The 27,598-nt window shown below is 41.0% G+C and overlaps 1 protein-coding gene across 1 annotated transcript in view; it reads right to left on the bottom strand.

The window, feature by feature from the left end:
* Positions 1-12,935: 12,935 nt before the first annotated feature.
* LOC116976194 (3-oxo-5-alpha-steroid 4-dehydrogenase 2-like) overlaps positions 12,936-27,598 on the bottom strand; it is a 28,861-nt gene continuing 14,198 nt past the window's right edge. Inside the window, exon 5 of the mRNA XM_033025861.1 lies at positions 12,936-13,153. Coding sequence (XP_032881752.1) covers positions 13,087-13,153 — 67 coding nt within the window. The 3' untranslated portion in view covers positions 12,936-13,086. The remainder of the gene's footprint in view (positions 13,154-27,598) is intronic.

Raw genomic sequence — 27,598 nt, 5'->3', positions numbered from 1 at the left:
ATCCCTCTCATCATTTAAAAAACCTCTATCAAGTACCCCCTTAACCTTCTGCGCTCCAAAGAATAAAGCCCTAACTTGTTCAACCTTTCTCTGTAACTTAGTTGCTGAAACCCAGGCAACATTCTAGTAAATCTCCTCTGTACTCTCTCTATTTTGTTGACATCCTTCCTATAATTAGGCGACCAAAATTGTACACCATACTCCAGAATTGGCCTCACCAATGCCTTGTACAATTTTAACATTACATCCCAACTTCTATACTCAATGCTCTGATTTATAAAGGCCAGCACACCAAAAGCTTTCTTTACCACCCTATCTACATGAGATTCCACTTTCAGGGAACTGTGCACAGTTATTCCCAGATCCCTCTGTTCACCTACATTCTTCAATTCCCTACCATTTACCATGTACGTCCTATTTTGATTTGTCCTGCCAAGATGTAGCACCTCACACTTATCAGCATTAAACTCCATCTGCCATACCTCCCTCCCGCTATACATTTCACTCCTACCCTCTTTAACTTTTCTCTTCTTTTGTTTTCTTTTCTTTTCACTTCTAATCTTTATCATTTAATCCACCCATTTGTCAATTAGCCCCCTCCTCACCTATATCCACTTACCACTTGTCAGACATTGTTCCTCCCATACCTCTCTTTTCTAGCTCCCCCCCCTACTCCAATCAGTCTGAAGAAGGGTCCTGACCCAAAAAGTAATCTGCTCATTCCCTCCACAGATGAATGAATGAATGAATGAATAAGTTTATTGGCCAAGTATGTACACATACAAGGAATTTACCTTGGTGCTCCACTCGCAAGTAACAACACGACATACAGTAAACAATTAAGAATCAAACATAAAACATTTCTTCCTATTGCAAGCAATCCCTCTTTTAAACCCTCTATTTTAGATGGTGTTTTCGCCCAATGGAAGAACAAGGGAATCAACACCATGGGAGACCTTTATCAGAAGTGGACTCTTTCCTCATTCCAAGAGTTGCAGGAGAAATAAGATCTGAACACTAATAATTTTTTCAGATACCTCCAGGTTAGGGACTATGTGAGATCATACAGGCAAGACTGCTCCTCTGCTTGTCCAGACAAACTCGATGAGTGTTTGAATAGACATGCAGATACAGAAAAGTTGATATCCTACATTTAGAAAGTCCTTCAAAATATCAACACCCCATCATCTGAGGTTTATAGGCATGCATGGGAGGATGAGATGGGTCAACAAATCTCCAACGATATATAGGACGAAAGCTTGCAATACATCCACTATTGCTCTTTAAATGCCAGGCACTGCCTGATTCAGTTCAAAGTATTGCACAGGCTATACTACTCAAAAACCAAACTGAGCAAGATTTTCCCCAGTGTTTCCCCTCTTTGCGATAAATGTCAGTCTCAAGAAGCCACCTTAACCCACAGTTTTGTACTGTGTACAAAAATAGAAAGTTTTTGGACGGAAGTATTCAGCCTCAACTCCAAAACACTGAAAATCCCATTAGAGCCAGACCCAAAATTGGTAATACTGGGAATATCAGAGGCATGTAGCAATCTAATGGTCTTTCAACGACGCTTTCTCGATTACAGTCTAATATCAGCAAAAAAACATACTTAAATTCTGGAAAAAGACTGCAGTCTCTTCAGTGAAGATGTGGATTACAGAAGTGACGGATACACTACATCGCGAGAGAATTAGGTCTGCCTCGGATGATAAACCGGAACAATTTTTTAAAATATCGTCTCCTTTTATTGAATTTCTTGTGCAACACAATGGTTGAACACAAATTTGAAACTGATCATAGGGCTGGGAGAGCGGGGTTGACGGATATATCTCCTCTCTTTTCTTCTTTCTTTCTTTTCTCTCTCTCTCTTCTCCTTCTTCTCTTTTTAATTTAATGTTCTGTTTGGAAAATGTTAAAACCGTATCTGTTCACAAAGTTGTAACATTGTCAAGTTTTTTGTACAATTGCTTCCAATAAAATAAATATTAAAAAAAAACATAAAACATTAAAACATTAAGAAGAAAACATTATAGTTTAAACATGTGAATGAAATAAAACACCAGAGTAAAAGGAGGCTACAGACTTTTGGTTATTGAGTAGAGCTACTGCTCGTGGAAAAAAAGCTGTTTTTAAGTCTGGCTGTGGCGGCTTTGACAGTCCGGAGTCGCCTGCCAGAAGGGGGGGAGGGGGGGAGGGGGGGAGGGGGGGGGAGGGGGGGGGGGAGGGGGGGAGGGGGGGAGGGGGGGGGGGAGGGGAGGGGGGAGGGGGAAGGGGAAGGGGAGCTCTCCTAAAGTCTACAATCAATTCCACCGTCTTAAGAGCATTAAGCTCCAGGTTGTTACGACGGCACCAGGACGCCAGCTGTGACACTTCCTGTCTGTAGGCAGATCCCTCCCCATCCTGGATCAGTCCAATCAGGGTTGTGTCATCTGCAAACTTGAGAGGCTTGACAGAGGAGTCTGTGGAGGTGCAGTCGTTGGTGTAGAGAGAGTAAAGGAGAGGAGAGAGTACACAGCCTTGTGGTGCTCCTATGCTGTATGCACACATACAAGGAATTGCCTTGGTGCTCCGCTCGCAAGTAATAATACGACATACAGTAAACAGTTAAGAATAAAACATAAAACATTAAAACATTATAGTTTAAACATGTGAATGAAATAATAATACCAGAGCAAAAGGAGGCTACAGACTTTTGGTTATTGAGTAGAGCTACTGCTCATGGAAAAAAGCTGTTTTTATGTCTGGCTGTGGTGGCTTTGACAGTCCGGAGTCGCCTGCCAGAAGGAAGTGCTGTAGGAAGTACATCCTCTGATGGAATGCTGCCTGATGTGCCAAATTCCTCCAGCACTTGTTCTCTGGCTGACAAGGAGATTTGTCAACTTAATGCAAAGAATGGAGAGGTGCATTCTTATAATCATAGAACAGGGAAACAGGACAATTTTGGTCCAACTTGCCCATGCCAACCATGATACATCATCCAGGCATCCCTGGTTTACCCCTGCCTGGCCTATATCTCTAAACCTTTCTTACCTATATAACTTTTTAAATGTCTTTAAAATGTTGTTATTATACCAGCTGCAACTACTCCTCTGGCAGCTCACCTCATTAACCCACCATCCTCTGCATGAAAAAACTGCCCCTCAGGTTTCTATTAAATCTTTCCCCTCTCACCTTAAACCTATGCCCGCTAGTTCTTGATTATCCTACCCTGAGACAAAGATACTGTGTCTCAGTAGATGGACCCTATCTATTCCACTCATGATTTTATACACTTCTGTAAGATCACCCCTGAGCCTCCTGTGTTCCAAGGAATAAAGTACTAACCTGTCCAACCTCTCCCTATAGCTCATACGCATCCCCTCCAATCCTGGCAACATCCTCGTAAATTTTCTCTGCATTCTTTCCAGTTTAATGGTATCTTTCCTTTAACAAAGAGTAGGAGTAAACGGGTCCTTTTCACAATGGTGGGCAGTGACTAGTGGGGTACCGCAAGGCTCAGTGCTGGGACCCCAGGTATTTACAATATATATTAATGATCTGGATGAGGGAATTGAAGGCAATATCTCCAAGTTTGTGGATGACACTAAGCTGGGGGGCAGTGTTAGCTGTGAGGAGGATGCTAGGAGACTGCAAGGTGACTTGGATAGGCTGGGTGAGTGGGCAAATGTTTGGCAGATGCAGTATAATGTGGATAAATGTGAGGTTATCCATTTTGGTGGCAAAAACAGGAAAGCAGACTATTATCTAAATGGTGGCCGACTAGGAAAAGGGGAGATGCAGCGAGACCTGGGTGTCATGGTACACCAGTCATTGAAAGTGGGCATGCAGGTGCAGCAGGCAGTGAAGAAAGCGAATGGTATGTTAGCTTTCATAGCAAAAGGATTTGAGTATAGGAGCAGGGAGGTTCTACTGCAGTTGTACAGGGTCTTGGTGAGACCACACCTGGAGTATTGCGTACAGTTTTCGTCTCCAAATCTGAGGAAGGACATTATTGCCATAGAGGGAGTGCAGAGAAGGTTCACCAGACTGATTCCTGGGATGTCAGGACTGTCTTATGAAGAAAGACTGGATAGACTTGGTTTATACTCTCTAGAATTTAGGAGATTGAGAGGGGATCTTATAGAAACTTACAAAATTCTTAAGGGGTTGGACAGGCTAGATGCAGGAAGATTGCTCCCGATGTTGGGGAAGTCCAGGACAAGGGGTCACAGCTTAAGGATAAGGGGGAAATCCTTTAAAACCGAGATGAGAAGAACTTTTTTCACACAGAGAGTGGTGAATCTCTGGAACTCTCTGCCACAGAGGGTAGTCGAGGCCAGTTCATTGGCTATATTTAAGAGGGAGTTAGATGTGGCCCTTGTGGCTAAGGGGATCAGAGGGTATGGAGAGAAGGCAGGTACGGGATACTGAGTTGGATGATCAGCCATGATCATATTGAATGGCGGTGCAGGCTCGAAGGGCCGAATGGCCTACTCCTGCACCTAATTTCTATGTTTCTATGTTTCTATGTTTCTAACAGGATGACGAAAACTGACCGTAATACTCCAAATAAGGCTTTACCAACATCTTGTACAACTGCAACATAATATTGCATCTTCTATTTACTTGGACCATCTCCAACACTTCCCTCCCCTTTCTTGATCTCACAGTCTCCATCACAGGAAATAGACTATTGACTGACATCCATTATAAACCCACTGACCCCCACAACTATCTCGACTACACTTCTTCCCACTATGCTTCCTGCAAAGACTCTATTCGCACCTCCCAATTCCTCTGTCTACGCCGCATCTGCGCCCAAGATGAGGTATTCCACACCAGGACATCCGTGATGTCCTAATTCTTTAGGAAGTGGGGGTTCCCCTCTCCCATCATAGATGAGGTCCTCACTCGTGTCTCGTTACCTCGCAGCTCCGCTCTTGCTCCACCTCCCTCCAGTCGCAGCAGAGTCAGAGTCCCCCTAGTTATTACTTTCCACCCCATCAGCAATCGCATACTGTACAACACATAAACCTCTGAAATTTCCCCCACCTCTAACGGGATCCCACCAATAGCCACATTTTCCCATCTGTTGGCCAACATTTTCTCATTGTTGGCCTTCATTGCGAGAGGATTTGAGTTTAATAATAATAATAATAATAATGGATGGGATTTATATAGCGCCTTTCTAATACTCAAGGCGCTTTACATCGCATTATTCATTCACTCCTCAGTCACACTCGGTGGTGGTAAGCTACTTCTGTAGCCACAGCTGCCCTGGGGCAGACTGACGGAAGCGTGGCTGCCATTCTGCGCCTACGGCCCCTCCGACCACCACCAATCACTCACACACATTCACACACAGGCAAAGGTGGGTGAAGTGTCTTGCCCAAGGACACAACGACAGCATGCACTCCAAGCGGGATTCGAACCGGCCACCTTCCGGTCGCCAGCCGAACACTTAGCCCATTGTGCCATCTGTTGTCCCAATTTAGTTTAGGAGCAAGGAGGTCCTACTGCAGTTGTACAGGACTCTGGAGAGACCGCAACTGGAGTATTGTGTGTAATTTTGGTCTCCTAATTTGAGGAAGTACATTATTGCTATTGAGGGAGTGCAGCGTAGGTTCATAAGGGTTAATTCCCGGGATGGCGGGACTGATATATGAAGAAAGAATGGGTCGACTGGAATTTGGAAGGATGAGAGGGTATCTTATAGAAACATATACAATTCTTAAAGGTTTGGACAGGTTAGATGCAGGAAAAATGTTCCCTATGTTGGGGGAGTCCAGGACCAGGGGTCACAATTTAAGAATAAGGGGTAGGCCATTTATGACTGAGATGAGGAAAAACTTCACCCAGAGAGTTATGAATCTGTGGAATTCTCTGCCACAGAAGGCAGTGGAGGCCAATTTACTGAATTTTTTTGGGAAAAAATAGGAACGGGGTACTGATTTTAGATAATCAGCCATGATCATATTGAATGGCTCGAAGGGCCGAATGGTCTACTCCTGCACCTATTTTTCTATGTTTCTATCTCCACCATTTTCCATCTTCTGCAGAGACCATTCCCTCCACAACGCCCTGGTTAACATCCATTCCCACCCAAACCACTCCCTACCCAGTTACCTTCCCCTGCAACCATGGAAGATGCAACACCTGTCCCTATACCTCCTCCCTCGACTCTGTCCAGGGACCCCGACAGTTTTTTCAGGTTAGGGAGAGGTTCACTTGAACCTCCTCCAACCTCATCTACTGTATCCGTTGTTGAAGATGTGGACTCTTATACATCGGCGAGACCAAACGCAGACTGGGAGATCGTTTCGCGGAACACCTTCGCTCAGCTTGCCTGAACCAACCTGATCTCCCGGTTGCCGGACACTTAAATTCTCCTTCACATTCCGACACAGACTTTTCTGTCCTCAGGATTCTCCATTGTCAGAGTGTGGTTAAACGCAAATTGGAGGAACAGCATCTCATATTTCGCTTGGGCAGCTTACAGCCCAGTGGTATGAATCTTGATTTCTCTCACTTCAGGTAGCCCTCTAACCCTTCTCCACCCAAGTCGCACTAAACTTCTCGTTTTCACCCAACAAACAGCTAACAATGGCCTGTTTCCTTTATCATCATTACTTTTTTGCATATCTTTCATTCATTGGTCTTTATCTCTCCACATCACCATCTATATCTCTCGTTTCCCTTATCCCTAACCAGTCTGAAGAAGTCTTGACCCAAACATCACCCATTCCTTCTCTACAGAGCTGCTGCCTGTCCCGCTGAGTTACTCCAGCTTTTTGTGTCTAACCTATTTTTATTTCTGATCTCCACCCATATAGCCTCAGTTGACAATCCCCAAGCAATGTAATCTCAGTCTACTGCTATGATGTTCTTGTGATGCAATAAAGGAATTTCCCTTCACCTCTACCTTGGTGGTAGCACCTATAATCTGGAACATTAAGCTGCCAGGCCTGTTCCTCCCTTAGCCACGTTTCCATAATTAATTTAATTTAGTTTATTATTGTCACGTGGACCGAGGTACAGGGAAAAGTATTTGTTTGCATGCTATCCAGCCAAATAAAAAACTATGCATGATTACAATCATTCACAGTGCATACTGTAGATAAAGGATAAATGGCGGTCTCGGACGGAGCTGTCCCTAAACCAGGCTGTGATGCATCCTGATAAGATACTTTCTACGCCGCATCTGTAGAAATTAGTGAGGGTTGTTGCGGACATGCCGAAACTTACGTTTTCTAAGGAAGTAGAGGTATTGCTGTGCTTTCTTGGCTATAGCTTCGATATGGTTGGTCCAGGACAAACTGCTGGTGATATTTATTCCTAGGAACTTGAACCTTTTGACCATCTCTACTTGGGCGCCATCAATGTATATTGGGGTATGTGTACTATTTCACTTTCTCAAATCAATCACAATGTCCTTTGTCTTCCTGATATTGAGGAGAGGATGTTGTCTTGGCACCGTCTCGTCATTATTTGATATCCGGCCCACTAAGGTGGTGTAGATTGCCAAATCCATGTGAACTGAGAATTTGTAGATTGATTTGAATTGGGGGGTTTTCTGCACAGTTGTGAGTCTATCAGGAGTTTAGTAAGGGGCTGAGAATGCATCCTTGCAGGGCACCAGTGATGAGAATTATCATAGAGGATGTTTCCTCACTGATTGTGGACTGTTGGTCATGGAGTCGAGGATCCAGTTGCAAAGGGATGTGCTGACTTTAAATTCCACGAGTTTGGAGATAAGCTTGGTTGGGATAATGGTATTGAGAGCAGAGCTATAGTCAATGAATAGGAGTCTGACATAGCTGTCCTTGTTATCCAGGTGTTCCAGGGGTGAGTGTGTGGCTAAGGAGATGGCATGAGCTGTGGATCTGTTGTGGTGGTATGTGAACTGCAGTGGATCGAGGCTGCTTGATAGGCTGGATTTCATGCATGCCACAAACAGCCTCAGCTAATGGCAATAACGTCCCAGTTCTACATACCTATCCATGGGCTGAGTTCATCTGCCTTAATGGTCAGGGTTCTTTCATAGAAATAAATCCAATTTAATCCTACCATCTTTCCTCACACCCTGTCACATCCTGCCTGTCTTGTCTACTGACCCTTCTGCCATTGACTTCTGTATCAACTTTCAGCCTCTCACCTACCACACTACTACATTGGATCCTGTCCTCCTGCCAATCCAATTTAAAACCTCCCTAGTAGTACTTGAAAAACCTGCCCCATTTTGATTCCTCTCGAATTCAAATGCAATCTGTCCCACTTGTTCAAATCTCCTCTGCCACAGAAGAGATTCCAATTGTCCATCAATCTGATACAATGCCCTTGCACCAACTCCTCAGCCACACATTCATCTGTTCTATCTCCTTATTCCGACCCTAACTAGCACATGGCTCTAGGAGTAATCCAGAGATCACTGCTCTTGATGTCCTGCTATTAAGCATTTGCTTCACTCCCTATACTCACTCTGTGTGACCTCATCCATTTTCTTCACTATGTTATTAACAAGGCTTTTCATAGTCTCAGATATGGCTGAAGGTTTCAGAAAACCTTACATGGATTATGGATCAGGTCATCAGCAGCAAAACCAGACACGGATCAAATCAGCAATACTGTTTGATCTACAGTACCTCCGAGATCCTGTATCCTGCCACCAGGGAGGCAATACACCATCCTGGAGTTCTGTTTGCGGCCACAGAATCTCCTGTCAGTTCCCCTAACTGTCGAGTCTTCTATGAATACATCGCAGTCTGAGAGTCACAACAGTAACCAAAAGGCTGTACTTCTTTTCTAGGGGAATGGCCACAAGGAATTCCTGTACTTCACTCACTTTCCTGGTGATCACCTATCTACTTTCTGCCTGAACCTTGGGTGTGACCATCTCACTGTAACTCCTAACTATGACACTCTCATTCTCCTGGATGATCCTGAGTTCCATCACACAATCTGTCAGATGTTGCAGCTGGCCAAACTTCCCACAGATGTAATCCTCGTGGACAATGAAAACTTCCCTGACTTCCCACATCCTGCAGGAGGAGTACACCAGTATTCTCTAACTGCATCCACACTGCACTAAGACTAAATAATAGTTACCAAAAAAAACGTACTTTATCTTGCTGGCTCAACGCTTACCCTCAGTCACAGCACTACACCTCAACACACAGCCTCTCCCATAACAACCAATCCCCAATGCTGCTCTGTTCGTGCCTGCCTTTATTTTTTATACATCACTAGGATCAGCTTTTCCCAGACATGCTGTCATGAATAAAATGCCGGCGGGCCACGGCCTGTAGGGGGGAAGCAAGGAAGCCAGGAAGTCAGGAAGCCAGGAAGCCGTCGAGCTCAGTCTCGAAGACTGGAGATTTGAGGAGGAGGGAGCCTCTTGCTATGGTAGGGCCGGTAGGAGAGGGACTGAGGTATTACAAGAGGAGTTGATTATAGGAGCAAAGAGGTCCTTCTGCAGTTGTACAGGGCCCTGGCGAGACCACACCTGGAGTATTGTGTGCAGTTTTGGTCTCCAAATTTGAGGGAGGACATTCTTGCTATTGAGGGAGTGCAGCGTTGGTTCACAAGGTTAATTCCCGGGATGGCGAGACTGTCATATGTTGGAAGAATGGAGCGACTGGGCTTGTATACACTGGAATTTAGAAGGATGAGAGGGCATCTCATTGAAATAGAAAATATTATTAAGGCATTAAACACACTAGAGGCAGGAAACATATTCCCGATGTTTGGGGTGTCCAGAACCAGGGGCCACAGTTTAAGAATAAGGGTAGGCCATTTAGAACAGAGATGAGGAGAAATGTTTTCGCCCAGAGAGTTGTGAATCTGTTGAATTCTCTGCCTCAGAAGGCAGTGGCCAATTCTCTGGATGCTTTCAAGAGAGAGTTGGATAGAGCTCTTAAAGATAGCGGAGTCAAGGGTTATGGGGAGTAGGCAGGAACTGATTGTGATGGGGTACTGATTGTGGATGATCGGCCATGCTCATAGTGAATGGCAGTGCTGGCTCGAAGGGCCGAATGGCCTACTCCTGCACCTATTGTCTATTGTCAGCTGCAGAATTTGCCCCCAGGACACAAAGGCGATCAGGCAAGTGACGTCCATTCGCAGACCGTGCCGGTCGAGGGTGACGGAGGAGGCCCTGCAGCAGCCTGGGGCTTACCTGGATTGGGAGCCGCGCCAGTACATTGCGCGAGTGGACTGGACTTTGGACATTTTGTAAGTGGGGCCGAAATATGACAACTCATATATGTGAGATCATATATGTGAGATCTATGCTAAAAGGATTTCACTGTGCAGTGCACACGTGACAATAAAGCACCATTGAAGCATTGAACACTAATGGCTGTGTTTTACATTTCCTGTGCTGCTCCTCCTATCAACTTCTCACACATATGTGAAATGATACCTTTCTCACCCTACTAATATCATGACAGTTTGACATTGACCTCAAGCATGTGGTCACTTGAATGGAAGTGCTAGAAGGGATGTCCTTGCAGTTACATAACATCAGTAATATTGTATCTCATGAACACTTGCAGCAGCTTTGAAAGATATGTAAACTAATATGCATCAAGTGATGTTGATAGCAAAAGGATTTCAGTATAGGAGCAGGGAGGTTCTACTGCAGTTGTACAGGGTCCTGGTGAGACCACACCTGGAGTATTGCGTACAGTTTTGGTCTCCTAATCTGAGGAAGGACATTCTTGCCATAGAGGGAGTACAGAGAAGGTTCACCAGACTGATTCCTGGGATGTCAGGACTTTCATATGAAGAAAGACTGGATAGACTCGGTTTGTACTCGTTAGAATTTAGAAGATTGAGGGGGGATCTTATAGAAACTTACAAAATTCTTAAGGGGTTGGACAGGCTAGATGCAGGAAGATTGTTCCCGATGTTGGGGAAGTCCAGAACAAGGGGTCACAATTTAAGGATAAGGGGGAAATCTTTTAGGACCGAGATGAGGAAAACATTTTTCACACAGAGAGTGGTGAATCTCTGGAATTCTCTGCCACAGAAGGTAGTTGGGGCCAGTTCATTGGCTATATTTAAGAGGAAGTTAGATGTGGCCCTTGTGGCTAAAGGGATCAGTGGGTATGGAGAGAAGGCAGGTACAGGATACTGAGTTGGATGATCAGCCATGATCATATTGAATGGCAGTGCAGGCTCGAAGGGCCGAATGGCCTACTCCTGCACCTATTTTCTATGTTTCTATGTTTCTATGTTGTTCATTATTTTTACTAAGATGGGAGAATTATGAAAAGTGCTACTGTGCAGCTACATTATTGATGCAGAAACAAAGTGGATCCTGAACAGAAATAAACAAATCCGGTAAATTGTATATGCATAAATTGAATTTTAATTAATTAATTTGATATGTAACTAATTTGAGTACAATTAGGGATGGACTGTAAAAGTCAGCATTATCATTAATACATACCCTGTGAACAAATAAAAAAAAGAACATTTGAAATTATTTGCATCGATTACAGTTTTAGGAATACATTTCAAGAATAAAATAAGTCTATGTGGAAACTATATTACCTTATATATTCTGATTGTCTTGTTATGGTAATTAATTATTCTACATAACTCTGTATAATTGCATATTCTGGGGCAACAAAAATAGCATAACAATCGGCTGCGAGATCTGAACTGAATACTCATGTATTTCATGTTGATACACAGTTAGTCACTGAAAGCTAATATCAATCAATAAGCTGTTTAATTTCATTGTGAGTATGCATGCAGAAAAATAACTCTGGTCAGCTTTATTTTGTTTCTGTTAACACAAAAAAAACCCAATTGGCCTACATCCTTGAGTCAGAAAATAACTTTATTTGTGCTTAAGATGGAATAAAATTGACATTTTGAAACCTGTGATTATCCAATTATGCAATGTACACAAAATTAGGTTAGTTTTCTGAATTACAATTCTTATTTAATTCTTACAACTCAAACTAATATACATTTGGCCAATTGTGAAATGTTCCCTGAATTATCACAAACCAGTCACTTGCATAATATAATTGTTGCATTAAAAAATATTGGCACACATTTTTATATTTTAGGTTACTCTTACTCCTAAAATATGTTCATTGTTGGATGTTTTTGAGAGTATTGCACTGAAACATACTAATGCAAGACAGAATAAACATAAGACCAATGAATTCCAAATGTTTCTCCAATACTTTTGAAGTCTTAGTCAGAATCAAACACTTTTCGATTGAGAAAGGAATACCAACAACATAAAGCAAACACACAGGCCTTTGATAATATGAGCTCTAGAAATTTGTTTGTCACTCAGTCCATTATACCCATGGATTATTGTGAAACTAAGGCCTTGATATTATTGGGACTGCACAACTGCAATTTACATGCAACCATGTAGTTAGTGTGTGTGTGTGTGTGTGGGGGGTGGGAGGCGGGGAGGGGGAGTGAGGGGGGAGGTTGGGGAGGTTGGGGAGGGCGGGGGGGGCGGGTGAACTCTGTATCTAAATCATCATATTAAGGGTTAAAGGAAAAATTCTGTGCCGGACACTCATATTCTTGATATTCAATATTCATGCTGCTCTTCGTTGAAATGAATGCTGTGGCATTATTGTTTAAAATAAATTGTGAAGGCAAGAGGGAATCTCAATTTAATGTATCAATCAAAAGAAAAGGACTGATCAATAATTTGGCAGTAATGGAATGTGAACAGATTTTACATTCAAATTCCTAGAATATGACTTTAACCCAAGTGTTTCTGGTTCAGCGGACTGGGTGCTGACTATTGGTTTAGGGCTGACACCATGCCAATCAGACCAGCTAAGAAAACTGACGAACAAAATACAGATTTCCCAGCCATCTTCAACGTAGGAAATTCAGGTCCGTGGTGTAAGAGTTTAGCGATCTTAAATGTTTTTGATAACAGAATAAACCTAGCGTTGAAAGTTAAAATGGTAGAATATGTATGTGTATAAATCAGTTATAACAAATATAAAATCAGAGTAAATATATTCTTTAAAGTTTAAGAACTGATATTGATTTTCATATGATGGTTTTCACTTGAACATCCTGAATGTGATGCCATTATCTTCCAGTTGACTCTCAAATGATGAAAGGTATCAGGGATTTCCTCGATTTGGGGTAATCATCAAACTTCTGCAAATAGTATCTGAATGTGATGAAAAATAGTTTAACAGCTGAATTAACTCCTGCACCTGCACCTATTATCTATTGAAGAATGTGGTATTAACAGATTAAAGAAGCCGAGAGGTGGTTGCCGGGGAGTCGCCTTCATGGTCGTGAGGAGTTCCCGCATTCTGGGAACTAGTCGCAGCCTCATTATGGTCGCTGTGAATTTTTCAATATGTTGAAAAATTAGCGGCGACTAGAATGAAGCCGCCATGGAGACTAGCGAGAATTCTCGAGCCGTAGATGGGTCGCCAGGAGGCCCTAGTGGGTTGCCAGGAGGTCGAAGGTTCTCGGAGGTTCTCATAGTTTGTAGCCAGTGTTGACTGGTGAATTTCATTGGCTCATTGGGAAAAAAAAGATAAGTAGTAGTTTTCAGAACCAAGTATAACCGACCGGTAATGTTAAATGTCCGCCGAGCTTCATAGCCGTGTATCTCTGGCTTCTTCAAAGTTGTCTCCACTCCTTCTCCCCCTTCTCCCCCCCCCCCCCCTCATTTAAAGGACTTACCATACACTGTGCTTTAGCCGTCTTTTTACAGCGCCAACCTTCCTATTCATCGTGGTGTATGTCTGTTTCACCTTTGCACTGTGTGAATTTTTTAGACAGCGCTCCCCCCGCTTGCCCTGACCCCCGCCTGCATAACGGGCTGGTGAAGGAAGCGATGTGTTTGTGTTCCACTCTGACAGTCGCCGTTCCAGTTGCCGGACAGGCCCATAAGCTTGGTTTTTTTGCATGTGTTCCTAATGGAGACCTGCCTCGTAAATAACACATTGGTTTATTTGGGATCTACAACATCAAACCAGATCATTTGGAACCAGATCTATTCATGTTAACATCAATGCTCTACAAATCACCCTTCCATCATCCTCTCCATCCATCAACCTATCCTTCGCCTCTTCATTGCCTCAGCTGCTTTGCTAGCTGGGAACTCTTCATTGCCTCAGTTCCCCTACCGACGTATGATGACTGGGGCCGGTGAAGGAACAAGTCGGCCTACCCCAAATATGCGTAGCTAGCGCACTGCTCCTGGGACACAAGGAAGTGTCAGTTTTCCCACTAGGAGCCGGGGACAACAGGGAAACTGAAGGGAGCGACAATCAACTGCTGCCTGCCCGCTGAGTTAAAGAGTTCCCACGGTAGACTCACGAGACACTAAGATAAACGCACGGGCCACTACGTTCTTAAAACAAGTTTAAATGTTTCAATTTTTAACTTCAGCAGTACATTTTACTCGCGGAAAACTTTAAACATGTTTGAATTTTTTCAAGAGTTGACAAATTTCACGGGTACCTGCCGTTAGCGCCACGAGTCTCTAAGTTGCGTTGACGAGTTCCAACATTACAGCTACGTTAATCGTACGTTATTACCACAAGTCTCTCTTTCTATAAAAAATAAAAACACTAGAAGCAGAAGTAATTGATAATGGAAATTTTTAATAATGTATGACTGATGTATATGAAAAGTTTTTTTTTTACTATAATATGTAACTACATTTTATAATATGTCTACTTCTAATAAATAAATAAATAAATAAAACAAAATGAATTTTTTCAAGAGTTGACAAATTTCACGGGTACCTGCCGTTAGCGCCACGAGTCTCTAAGTTGCGTTGACGAGTTCCAACATTACAGCTACGTTAATCGTACGTTATTACCACGAGTTTCAACTCGCACCGTGAGACAGGGGTTTTAGGCAGAACCTGAAAAATTGTGCAAAAAAGGAGTAATTGAGAAGTCAGTTCGCCAACTCCACCAATTTGTGTCAAGTATTTTTCCTACATCAAAAAAGGATGGAGGGTGTAGAATCATTCTCGACCTGACAAGCCTTAACCCCTTTGTACAGTATAAACATTTTAAAATGGAAATTTTTGTATGCTACACAGCTGATTTCCAGAAAATGCTATATGGCTAGCATAGATCTTCAAGATGCATATTACTCTGTGTCTGTGCATGGTAATGATCGGAGATATTTGAAATTTAGCTGGATGAGTCAATAATGGCAATTTAAAGCACTGCCTAATGAGTTAACCTCAGCTCCTAGATTGTTTACCAAATTGTTAAAACCAGTCCTAGCACTACTTAGAGCTCAGGGTCATATTGTAATGGCCTATTTGGACGATATTTTGATTGTAGGAGACACTCGGGCTACAACTGAAGCATCAGTGTCAGTTGTTAAGCTCACTTTTGAGAGATTGGGGTTTATCATTCATCCAGATAAATCCAAATTAACACCAGACACAGTTATTGATTACCTGGGGTTTACTATTAACTCAGATCACATGTTAGTGACTCTGCCCAGGGATAAAAGGCTGCAGTTAATTGAGGGTTGTATTAAGCTTGTTATACAGCAACAACTTCAATTAGGCAGGTGGCCAGCTTGCTTGGCAAATTAATAGCTTCATTCCCGGCTGTACAGTTTGGACCTCTGCATTACCAGCAATTGCAGCGAGCAACGGTACAGGTATTGAGGATACATTCAGGGCATTTTGACAGGCCCATGCAATTGCCAGTTGCAGCCATTGCTGAAATACAATGGTGGATCATGAATGTCTCAAGAGCTTCCAGAAATATTTTGGTTGAACCACCTTCCATTGTCCTGCAAACTGATGTCAGTGCTCTAGGTTGGGGCGCTACTGATACTATTTCCAGCTGCGGAGGCAGATGGAATATGGAGGAGGAACCTTTGCTGCAAGCACGAGGGATAAATTATTTAGAGCTTTTGCGAACATTTTATGGGCTTTTGCGAACACTTAAAGCTTATTGCTCTACTATGAATAACTTGCATGTTCAGGTTCAGATTGACAACACTACAGCAGTAGCATATGTTAATCATATGGGTGGAATCAAGTCAGAATCTTGTGATAGATTGACAAATCTGATTTGGAGCTGGTGTATTACCAGAAACATTTGGCTTTCGGCAATCTACCTACCAGGTAGATTCAACATAGTGGCAGACATAAGGTCACGCAAATTCAATGACAACACATAATGGATGTTGAATCATGAGATATTTAATTATGTTGTTGCTCGGTTCGGAATGCCAGATATCGATTTGTTTGCATCCAGACTAAACCACCAGTTACCTAAATATATTTCATGGGAATCAGATCCTGGGGTGGTAGTGGTGGATGCTTTCTCGCTGCATTGGGGTGGAATGTTTTTGTATGCATTTCCTCCATTTTGCCTCATCAGTCGGTGTCTACAGAAAATCAAACAGGACTCCGCTTCAGGAGTATTGGTGGTACCCGACTGGCCTAAGCAGCCATGGTTTCCTCGCATTAGGTAGATTATCACACAGCCCCTTATGATTGTTCCCAAACAGAGAAATCTTCTGGTGCACCCTGTAACTGGTGATCAACATCCTTTACATGATCGTATTGATCTGTTGATTTGCAGAAGGGTCTCGACCCAAAATATCACCTATTTCTTTTCTGCAGAAATGCTGCCTGACCCGCTGAGTTACTCCACCTGTTTGTGGCTATCTTCAGTTTAAACAAGCATTTGCAGTTCCTTCCCACACATTTTGTCTGCTCGTGAAATAATCTTCCACTACTGCAAATTTCATTGCCATGAATAGAGCGAATGAGTCATGGAGATTAGAATTGTATAGGATGTGAAATCAGCAATTTGCGTTGTCCCTGTTTCTCTCATGCTGAGTTGAATTATGTGACTACAAGAAAAGGCCAGAGGCTAGGAATCATATGGCGAGTAACTCACCTCCTCTCCCCAAGCATGTCTACCATCTGCAAAGATCAAGTCAGCAGTGTGATGAAATAGTTTCCACTTGCCTTGAGGAGTATAGCTTCACCAACATTCAAAAAGCACAATTAATAAAGGACATACCGGCCCACTTGCTACAGACCCCATCCACAATCATTCACTCACTCCACCACTGACACACTGTAGCAGCAGTTTGGACCCTCTGTACAATGCACTGCAGCTACTCACCAACACTCATTAGACAGCACCTTCCAAACGCACAACTTCTATCAGCTCGAAGGCAAGAGCAGCAAAAGCTCAGGAACACCATCATTTGGAAATGGCCCTCCAAGATGCACACCCTCCTGACTTCAAAATATATTGAACATAAACACAAAAAGCTGGAGTAACTCAGCAGGACAGGCAGCATCTCTGGAGAGAAGGAATGGGTGACGTTTCGGGTTGAGACCCTTCAGACTGATCACTGATATATATATATATATCACTGTTCCTTCATGGTCACTGGGTCAAAATGCTGGAATTTGTTCTCAAAAGTATTATAGACATACCTACACCTCAAGGACAACAGTGATTCAAGAAGGCATCTCACCACCACCTTCTCAAGGGCAATTGGGGATGGACAATTAAAACCTAGATCAGCTTGCAAAGCACACATTCCTTGAAAAAATAAATATATATTTATTCCCACTATGCTGCTTGATTCCCACAAGGCTGATGGGTCATGCAGCAACAGTGTGGAGAGCAAGAATTAATGTTTTGGGTCTATATCTTTTCAGCATGACTTCTGAAATGTGAAAAATCACTTCCATTGTTGCTGCCTGATTTGCTCATTTCCAGCAAATTTTAGATTTCCAGAACAGTGGTATTTCAAAATTAAAAACAGAATATGCTACTGAGCTGCGGAGGCAGATGGAATATGGGGGAGGAACCTTTGCTGCAAGCATGAGGGATAAATTATTTAGAGCTTTTGCGAACATTTTATGGGCTTAAAGCTTATTGCTCTACTATGAATAACTTGCATGTTCAGGTTCAGATTGACAACACTACGGCAGTAGCGTATGTTAATCATATGGGTGGAATCAAGTCGGAATCTTGTGATAGATTGACAAATCTGATTTGGAGCTGGTGTATTACCAGAAACATTTGGCTTTCGGCAATCTACCTACCAGGTAGATTCAACATAGTGGCAGACATAAGGTCACGCAAATTCAATGACAACACATAATGGATGTTGAATCATGAGATATTTAATTATGTTGTTTTCCGGTAGACTTCCGGTGGCGCTATGGAGTAGGAGAGACTCGCGCCAACTAGCTCCGTGAAAAAAACGAAAAAACGGGAGGAATAGACAGATCCTACCTGCAGAAAACGGGACCGATTGTTTTGCACTAAGCCCGTGACGTCATCAGGCGCGCGACACCGGCAGTATGTCGACTCAACATACTCCCCCCCACAAGGCAAAAAACGGCAAGACTAAAGAGGTAGGCCCAACTGAAGCCTCGGCCTCAGGTTTAACAGCATCCCGAGAAGACATCTCAAAGAAGAAGAAAAAGACTGAGATGGAAGAATTAAAAACGTTCCTTAAGGAGGAACTTAAAAATCTTAGACAGAACTTTCAAGAGGTTAAAGAGGAGCTAGCATCTTTTAAAAAAGAAATGAAAGAACAAATTAAAGAAGATGTTACAGAGATTGTACACGAAGTCCTTGAAGACTGGAAATTAGAAATGGAAAGAAATATGACTCAAAATGCTGAAGAAGTAAATGAAAAACTGAATAAGATGGAATCCAGATTTGATTCTAAACTTGAACCTATTCTCCTGACATTAAACCAACACTACAAGATTGTAAAAGAACTTGAGGAACTCGCTGAGACAAGCACCGCAACTACAAAACAACTCATCACTGAGAACCAACGCCTATCAAAGTTATTGTATCAAATAACTGAAAAATGTACAGATTTGGAGGGACGACAGAGGCGTCAGAACTTAAGAATCGTGGGCATCCAGGAAGGCAGAGAGGGGACTCGTGACCCCCGTGAATTTGCTGCAGAAGTACTGAAAACAATTTTGAACCTGGATCAGGCGCCATTACTTGCCCGAGCGCACAGAGTGCCGGGACGTCCCCCAAAGGTGGGCGACCGACCAAGAATAATGATAGTAAAGGTCCAATATGACCATGTATTGGATGACATGATGAGGAAAATTGGCTAAAGCAGAAATCTTGTATATGAAGGAGACAAGATTAGCGTATTCAGAGATTACCCTGTGGAAGTTGCTAAGAAAAGAGTGTTGTTCACAGAGACAAGAAGAATACTGAAGAACATAAAGAATCTGAGATATGGACTGTTATACCCCGCAACACTGAGAGTCAGTTACGAGAAGAAGGAATACTTCTTCATCAAGCACACGGAAGCATTTGAATTTGCCAAGAACGTCGAGGACAAGATCGAAGATTGAAAAATATTCAACTCTTAACACCTACCCGGACACTGCTATCTCGCAGAGAAGATATGGAACTCTAAACTTTAAACTATTATATTTAAGAGTTGCCTAAAATTCGCAATAAGAATTGGGTATATTTCCTGCAACGGATATATAATACTAACATTCTAGTACTAACCTCTAACAACTATTAATAATCAAGAATATTAACTAACACTAACTAATGATAATAAGATGATTTAGATTATTTAAGAATTAATTAAAAGTATGAAATATAAGTAAAGTATGATTCAGGTATTTTATAATGAGAAATGTTTGATGGCTCTCTCTCTGATGTTTTCGTTGTTGATTATTCTTTGATAAATGTTTATATTATACAAAACTAACATTTCAATTTGAGACTACTAATTATACCATTAATGGAATATAATCAATATTTCTTTCCCCCCCACAAATTGTCTGCATCGAATTGGAAACTTTCCTTTCAAGGAAAGTACGGAGCTAGTATTTTTATAAACCAAAAGCTACGGAAGTCCATAGATGCTTAGCCACATTAGGGTGGCTATCACTAACTGCACTAATTGTAGTTGTAGTTGCTTTTCTTTTTTACTTTCCACACTTTACTAACCCTATTCGCTATCACCTTTTTTATCTTATATCATATTATATTTTGTATTTGGAATGGAATTGCGTATTTTATTTAAGGAGATATGTTCGGATGGAAAACAGACGTGACCTAAAATTCATCTACCTGAAGTTCAAGTATAAGGTAGGGTTGAGTGTGCTGAATCATCTGCTCTACCACTTAATCACAAGATGCAAGACATGAATATAAAAATTGGGGGTGAGGGAATTAAATTCTGTAGTTGGAATGTTAAGGGAATTAATGAACCTATCAAGAGAGGCAAAGTGTTAGCTCATTTAAAATCATTGAAAACAGATATAATATTTCTCCAGGAGACACATCTTAAAAAGGAAGCACAACACAGATTGAAAGCAAAATGGATTGCTAAAGAATTCTCACATAAATCAAGAGGTGTTGCAATATTAATTCGTAAAGGTATACCCTTTAAACATATATCAACGATAGAAGACATTGAAGGCAGATATATTGTAATAATAGGTGAGTTATACTTAAAAAAGGTGACTCTCCTCAATGTGTATGGACCAAATTTTGATAACCCTCTGTTTTTTAAGAGAATTCTTAACAATATCCCGGAAGGTACACAACAAAACTTAATAATCGGTGGAGATTTAAATTGTACTTTGGATGCTTGTTTGGATAGATCATCAACTCAAAGAAAACTAAAATCTCGATCAAGTGAATTTTAAAATTCATACATTAATACTACTAATATTAAGGACGTTTGGAGAATTGAAAATCCATCGGGCCGAGAATATTCATTTTACTCACCAGTACATAAAACTTACTCAAGGATAGACTATTTTTTAGTAGATTCAAAACTTATCCCATTTACCTATAACTCACAATATCATAACATCATAATCTCAGACCACGCCCCATTAACATTTATGATCAAAGTAAACGGAATGGCAGAGACACAGTCACAATGGAGATTTAATCCCCAAATCTTAAAAGATAAGTCATGTAATGAATATCTAGTAAAACAGATTAAAATGTTTTTTGAGGCTAACGATAGCCCTGAAATCTCTGCCTCCCTTCTTTGGGAAACATTTAAAGCATTTGTACGAGGAGCATTAATTTCTTCCCAATCATTTTTTAATAAAGAGAATAGGGCCAAACAACAGAAACTGGAAATGGAAATAAAGCAATTAGACACAGAAAATGCAGCAGCACCATCCACGATAAAACACAATAAAATTGCAGTATTGAAATATAAATTAAACAAGATTTATTCAGACCAAGTTATAAAATTTTAACAACATACAAAACAATTAAATTTTGAATTTGGTGACAAACCACAAAAACTATTAGCGCATCAACTTCGCAAATTGGACGGGGAAAAAACAATATACAAAATTAGAACAGATAAGGGAGAAACATTAACACTGCCTAAAGATATTAATGATAGATTTCTACAATACTACCAAAAATTGTATTCATCTAAAATAACAGAACAATCAACGGGAATGGAAACATTTTTACAGAATTGTAAGTTTGTGGGTCTAGATCAGAAAGAGAGAGAATTGCTAGGGGCTGAAATTACGATAAAAGACATTGAAGAATCAATAAAGTCCTTAAAAAATGGAAAGTCGGCAGGACCCGATGGTCTAAATTCGTAATTTTATAAAAAATATTATGATTTGCTTTCCCCACGCCTACAGACAATGTACAAATACGCCTATACTCAACAGAAACTCCCAGAAACTCTAAATGAATCTACAATCATACTTATACCAAAAACGGACAAGGATCTTGAAGACCCAGGTTCATACAGAGCTATAGCCCTTTTAAATACTGATCAGAAAATATTAACTAAGATTCTATCTAATAGATTGAGCTTAGTGATCAGCAAATTAATACATCCCGACCAAACAGGGTTTATCCCCAAACGGTATTCATTTTATAATCTGAGAAGATTATTTAATATTATATACTCCAATAGAATCCCTAACGCAGAGCTAGCAATTATCTCGTTAGATGCTGAAAAAGCATTTGACCAGGTAGAATGGCCATATTTATTTTCGGTGATGGAAAAATTTCAACTAGGAGAGAAGTACTGTACATGGGTTAAATTGTTATATTCTAATCCAACAGCTAGAATATTAACAAACAAAATGTTATCAACTAAATTTAATCTCTCTAGAGGCTGTAGACAAGGATGCTCACTATCCCCACTATTATTTGCTCTTGCAATCGAACCCCTAGCAGAAAGCATTAGAAACCATCCAGGAATATTTGGATACAATACTAGAGACACAAGGAATAAAATCTCCTTATATGCAGATGATATACTAATATATATTACAAAATTAGAAACTAGTATTCCAAACCTATTAAATCTAATAACTCAATTTGGTCAGTTTTCGGGATATAGAATCAATTGGAATAAAAGCGAAATCATGCCAATAACAAAATTCAATTTACATACAATACAACAATCCCCTTTTAAAATAGTTAAAGATAAATTTAAATACTTAGGAATCTATGTAACTAAGACATATACCTCTTTATTTAAACTAAATTTCCCACCCTTACTGAATAAACTACATAAGAATATTCAATACTGGAAAACACTCCCCATTTCTATGCTTGGGAGAATTAATGCTATAAAAATGATTTTTTTTACCGCAACTGCTGTACCTACTTCAATTAATTCCGATATATATCCCAAAAACTTTTTTCAAAAAAGTCGATTCCATTCTTACAAGTTTTGTCTGGGATTATAAGAATCATAGAATAAGTAAAAAACATTTATGTAAATCAAAGATAAATGGAGGTCTGGCTTTGCCAAATTTCTTATTTTATTTTTGGGCAGTCCATATTAAAAACATGAATTTCTGGCTGGAAGAAATGGATCAACAACCAGATTGGCTAATGATGGAAAAGGAAGACTGTCTACCTTTTGAAATTGGACCGATCATATTTGCCCCCACAAAACTGCACAAAAAAACCTATAAAGAAAACCCCATAATACATAGTGGAATACGAATTTGGAAACAAATAAAAAAAGATTTAAAATTGAATAATATACCACTCTGCCTTCCCATTGTAAATAATCCTTTATTCAAATCATCCTTCATGGACAAAGGTTTCACACAATGGAAAAATTATGGAATCAAAAATATAGGACATCTTTATGGGAAAGGTACTTTTCTTTCATTTCAAGAGTTACAACAGAATTATGGACTGCACTCAAATAATTTCTTCAGATATCTACAAATTAGAGATTATGTTAAATCTAATACACAAGTTTACAGGAATAGGGAATCAGAAATTCTTGATGAATGTCTGAACAAGCATCCTAATACTGAAAATCTAATAGCTTATATTTATAACACCCTACTAAATAACGAGGTACCACCGACCGAACCATATAGATACAAATGGGAAAATGAAATAGGTCATCCTATCACGAAAGATATGTGGGACGAAAGTTTACAACAAATACATCAATGTTCATTAAATGCCAGACATACTTTAATACAATTCAAGGTCTTACATAGACTACACTTCTCTAAAATAAAACTAAATAGAATCTTCCCACAAATCTCTCCTATTTGTGATAAATGTCTACATTTAGAGGCTAATTTAACACATACGTTTGCAAACTGTATAAAACTTAAACATTTCTGGACTGATATTTTTGAAATAACTTCAGAAGTTATTAATACAAAACTGGACCCAGACACAAAATTAATAATACTTGGAATATCAGAACAAAGCTTAACACTCACAACAAACCAAAGAAACTTCCTCAATTACAGTATAATAACCGGAAAAAAATTAATATTAAAATTTTGGAAAGGCCCTACAACCCCCACAATTGAAATGTTTCATGGGAATCAGATCCTGGGGTGGTAGTGGTGGATGCTTTCTCGCTGCATTAAGGTGGAATGTTTTTGTATGCATTTCCTCCATTTTGCCTCATCAGTCGGTGTCTACAGAAAATCAAACAAGACTCCGCTTCAGGAGTATTGGTGGTACCCGACTGGCCTAAGCAGCCATGGTTTCCTCGCATTAGGTAGATTATCACACAGCCCCTTATGATTGTTCCCAAACAGAGAAATCTTCTGGTGCACCCTGTAACTGGTGATCAACATCCTTTACATGATCGTATTGATCTGTTGATTTGCAGATTCTAAGAAGGCCATATCTCGGAAGAGGACTATCCGATCGCACTGTGGATGTTATTGCGGCGGCCTGGAGGAATAGAAACCAAAAGCAGTACATTTCTTATATAGGAAAATGGGAGGTGTTCTCCTTAAGGCAGAATATTTCATACCACACGGCAGACATCCCAGACGTGCTAGAGTTTCTGTCAACTCCCTATTTCGATCTAAAGTTAAGATATAGTGCGATCAATACCGCCATAAGTGCCCTCTCTTCATATTTATGGAGGGAATCAGAACAATATTCTGTAGGGTCACACCCTTTAGTCTCTAGATTTATGAAGGGAATTTTTAATTCCAAGCCTCCCAGACCCAGGTATACGGTAATCTGGAATGTAAGGGATGTGCTTATGCTCCTTCGTCAGTGGACTCCTGTTTCAGCCCTGTGTTTGGCCAAAGTCACCATGAAGGTAGTCATGCTCATGGCACTGGTTTCAGCACAACGGGTGCAGTCATTGCAGAAGCTGCGAATAGACAGGATGGAGGTATCTGCAGATGCCATTACGTTCTATATCTATAATTTACTCAAGCAGAGCAGACCTGGGGTGACGGGGTTTAAGCTTATTTTTTGGCATACCCTACAGATTCACGCATATGTGTGGTGTCACATTTGCAATATTACATCGAGGCCACCAGAACCTTAAGAGGTGCAGAATCAGCATTGTTTATCAGCCATAAGAAACCGCATAAGAAGGTGTTGGTTCAGACTATTTCAAGGTGGCTGAAGCAGGTGCTGGTTTATGCAGGTAATGACACTGACAATTTTAAATCTCATTCCACCAGGGCGGCATCAACATCATTGGCCAGGGAAATGGACGTCCCCATAGACCATATCCTCGCGGCCGCAGGATGATCAAGTGAACGGATGTTTCACAAATACTATCATAAGTCGATTGCCGAACCAGGTGTATTTGGCCATTCTGTTTTGAATTAAGTTTTATAAGTTTCCCCCTGGGACAGAAGGGTTTGCTATTGTTTTTCTTTATAAATAAACCGTTAACTGTTTGAATCAATGTTATGGTTTATGCATTGTTGATTCTTTTTACTCATTCTGAGTCAATCAATGCAGTGAGACGCCTGGATTTGAATCTACGGCATGAAATCAGAGCTTTGAAATCTTCACGTAGTCACTCACGTGACTCCGAAGTAAAATAGTAAGATTAAACGAGAACTTACCAGTTTGAAGTTTGATCTTTATTTTACGAGGAGTTACGTTGGTGAGTACGTGCCCTCCACTCCCAACCCTCTCTCACAAAGGTCATATGGTAGTTCTAGGTTGCTGGTTTTACTATTATACTTCAATTATTGTTACCTGTGATTTCACACCGCTGCTTTGAAGATTGACGCGTGTGTGGCTGGACGGGGTCTTCTTCACGTACTCACCAACGTAACTCCTCATAAAATAAAGATCAAACTTCAAACTGGTAAGTTCTCGTTTAATCTTACTATTTTGTTTTAATATTTTTAAATTAATAGAATTTATAATAGAATTTTGTTTTTCTATTGCGCCTGTGTTATTAGAGTTTTGTGAATGTCAAATATGTTTCACCCAGAAAGGCATTGCTCTCGGTGACTCTGTCCAATCAGTTGTGTGCAGGCCTCCCGTCCTGCATAACATCCAGCCAAACATACCAAACCCATGTGCTGGTCTGAAGAAGGGTCTCGACCCAAAATATCACCTATTTCTTTTCTGCAGAAATGCTGCCTGACCCGCTGAGTTACTCCACCTGTTTGTGGCTATCTTCAGTTTAAACAAGCATTTGCAGTTCCTTCCCACACATTTTGTCTGCTCGTGAAATAATCTTCCACTACTGCAAATTTCATTGCCATTAATAGAGCGAATGAGTCATGGAGATTAGAATTGTATAGGATGTGAAATCAGCAATTTGCGTTGTCCCTGTTTCTCTCATGCTGAGTTGAATTATGTGACTACAAGAAAAGGCCAGAGGCTAGGAATCATATGGCGAGTAACTCACCTCCTCTCCCCAAGCATGTCTACCATCTGCAAAGATCAAGTCAGCAGTGTGATGAAATAGTTTCCACTTGCCTTGAGGAGTATAGCTTCACCAACATTCAAAAAGCACAATTAATAAAGGACATACCGGCCCACTTGCTACAGACCCCATCCACAATCATTCACTCACTCCACCACTGACACACTGTAGCAGCAGTTTGGACCCTCTGTACAATGCACTGCAGCTACTCACCAACACTCATTAGACAGCACCTTCCAAACGCACAACTTCTATCAGCTCGAAGGCAAGAGCAGCAAAAGCTCAGGAACACCATCATTTGGAAATGGCCCTCCAAGATGCACACCCTCCTGACTTCAAAATATATTGAACATAAACACAAAAAGCTGGAGTAACTCAGCGGGACAGGCAGCATCTCTGGAGAGAAGGAATGGGTGACGTTTCGGGTTGAGACCCTTCAGACTGATCACTGATATATATATATATCACTGTTCCTTCATGGTCACTGGGTCAAAATGCTGGAATTTGTTCTCAAAAGTATTATAGACATACCTACACCTCAAGGACAACAGTGATTCAAGAAGGCATCTCACCACCACCTTCTCAAGGGCAATTGGGGATGGACAATTAAAACCTAGATCAGCTTGCAAAGCACACATTCCTTGAAAAAATAAAAATATATTTATTCCCACTATGCTGCTTGATTCCCACAAGGCTGATGGGTCATGCAGCAACAGTGTGGAGAGCAAGAATTAATGTTTTAGGTCTATACCTTTTCAGCATGACTTCTGAAATGTGAAAAATCACTTCCATTGTTGCTGCCTGATTTGCTCATTTCCAGCAAATTTTAGATTTCCAGAACAGTGGTATTTCAAAATTAAAAACAGAATATGCTACTGAGCTGCGGAGGCAGATGGAATATGGAGGAGGAACCTTTGCTGCAAGCACGAGGGATAAATTATTTAGAGCTTTTGCGAACATTTTATGGGCTTAAAGCTTATTGCTCTACTATGAATAACTTGCATGTTCAGGTTCAGATTGACAACACTACGGCAGTAGCGTATGTTAATCATATGGGTGGAATCAAGTCGGAATCTTGTGATAGATTGACAAATCTAACTAGACCAAGTGACCCGTTGGGTCTGCTCCCCCAACGCAGCCGTTCCCTACCCGTAGCCCCCACGGGAGACGTGGTCCTCCAACTCAAGCCGTTCCCGAACATAAGATTCCAGCACTCAGCAGTGCGGCTGTTTTTAAATGGCGTCTTTGATGCGAGAGGCGGGCGCAAGCAGCTGTTATGGTCACTGGCCAGCAGGAGGTGACAAAATTAGTGAGTGGGGGGGAGAAGGATTTTATTAAAAATGTATACATAAACACGATGAAATTTAATGAGGAGTGGATACTTGGAATGAAAAGTGAAATCTCTACCGAAATGGAAAAAATATCGGCGTTTCTGGGTCTGGTGTTGGCGTAGCAA

This window comes from Amblyraja radiata, chromosome 8, assembly GCF_010909765.2.
Source record: "Amblyraja radiata isolate CabotCenter1 chromosome 8, sAmbRad1.1.pri, whole genome shotgun sequence".
Taxonomy (NCBI): domain Eukaryota; kingdom Metazoa; phylum Chordata; class Chondrichthyes; order Rajiformes; family Rajidae; genus Amblyraja; species Amblyraja radiata.
The sequence above is the reverse complement of the archived record's forward strand: the minus strand, read 5'-3'. Positions and strand labels throughout refer to the sequence as shown.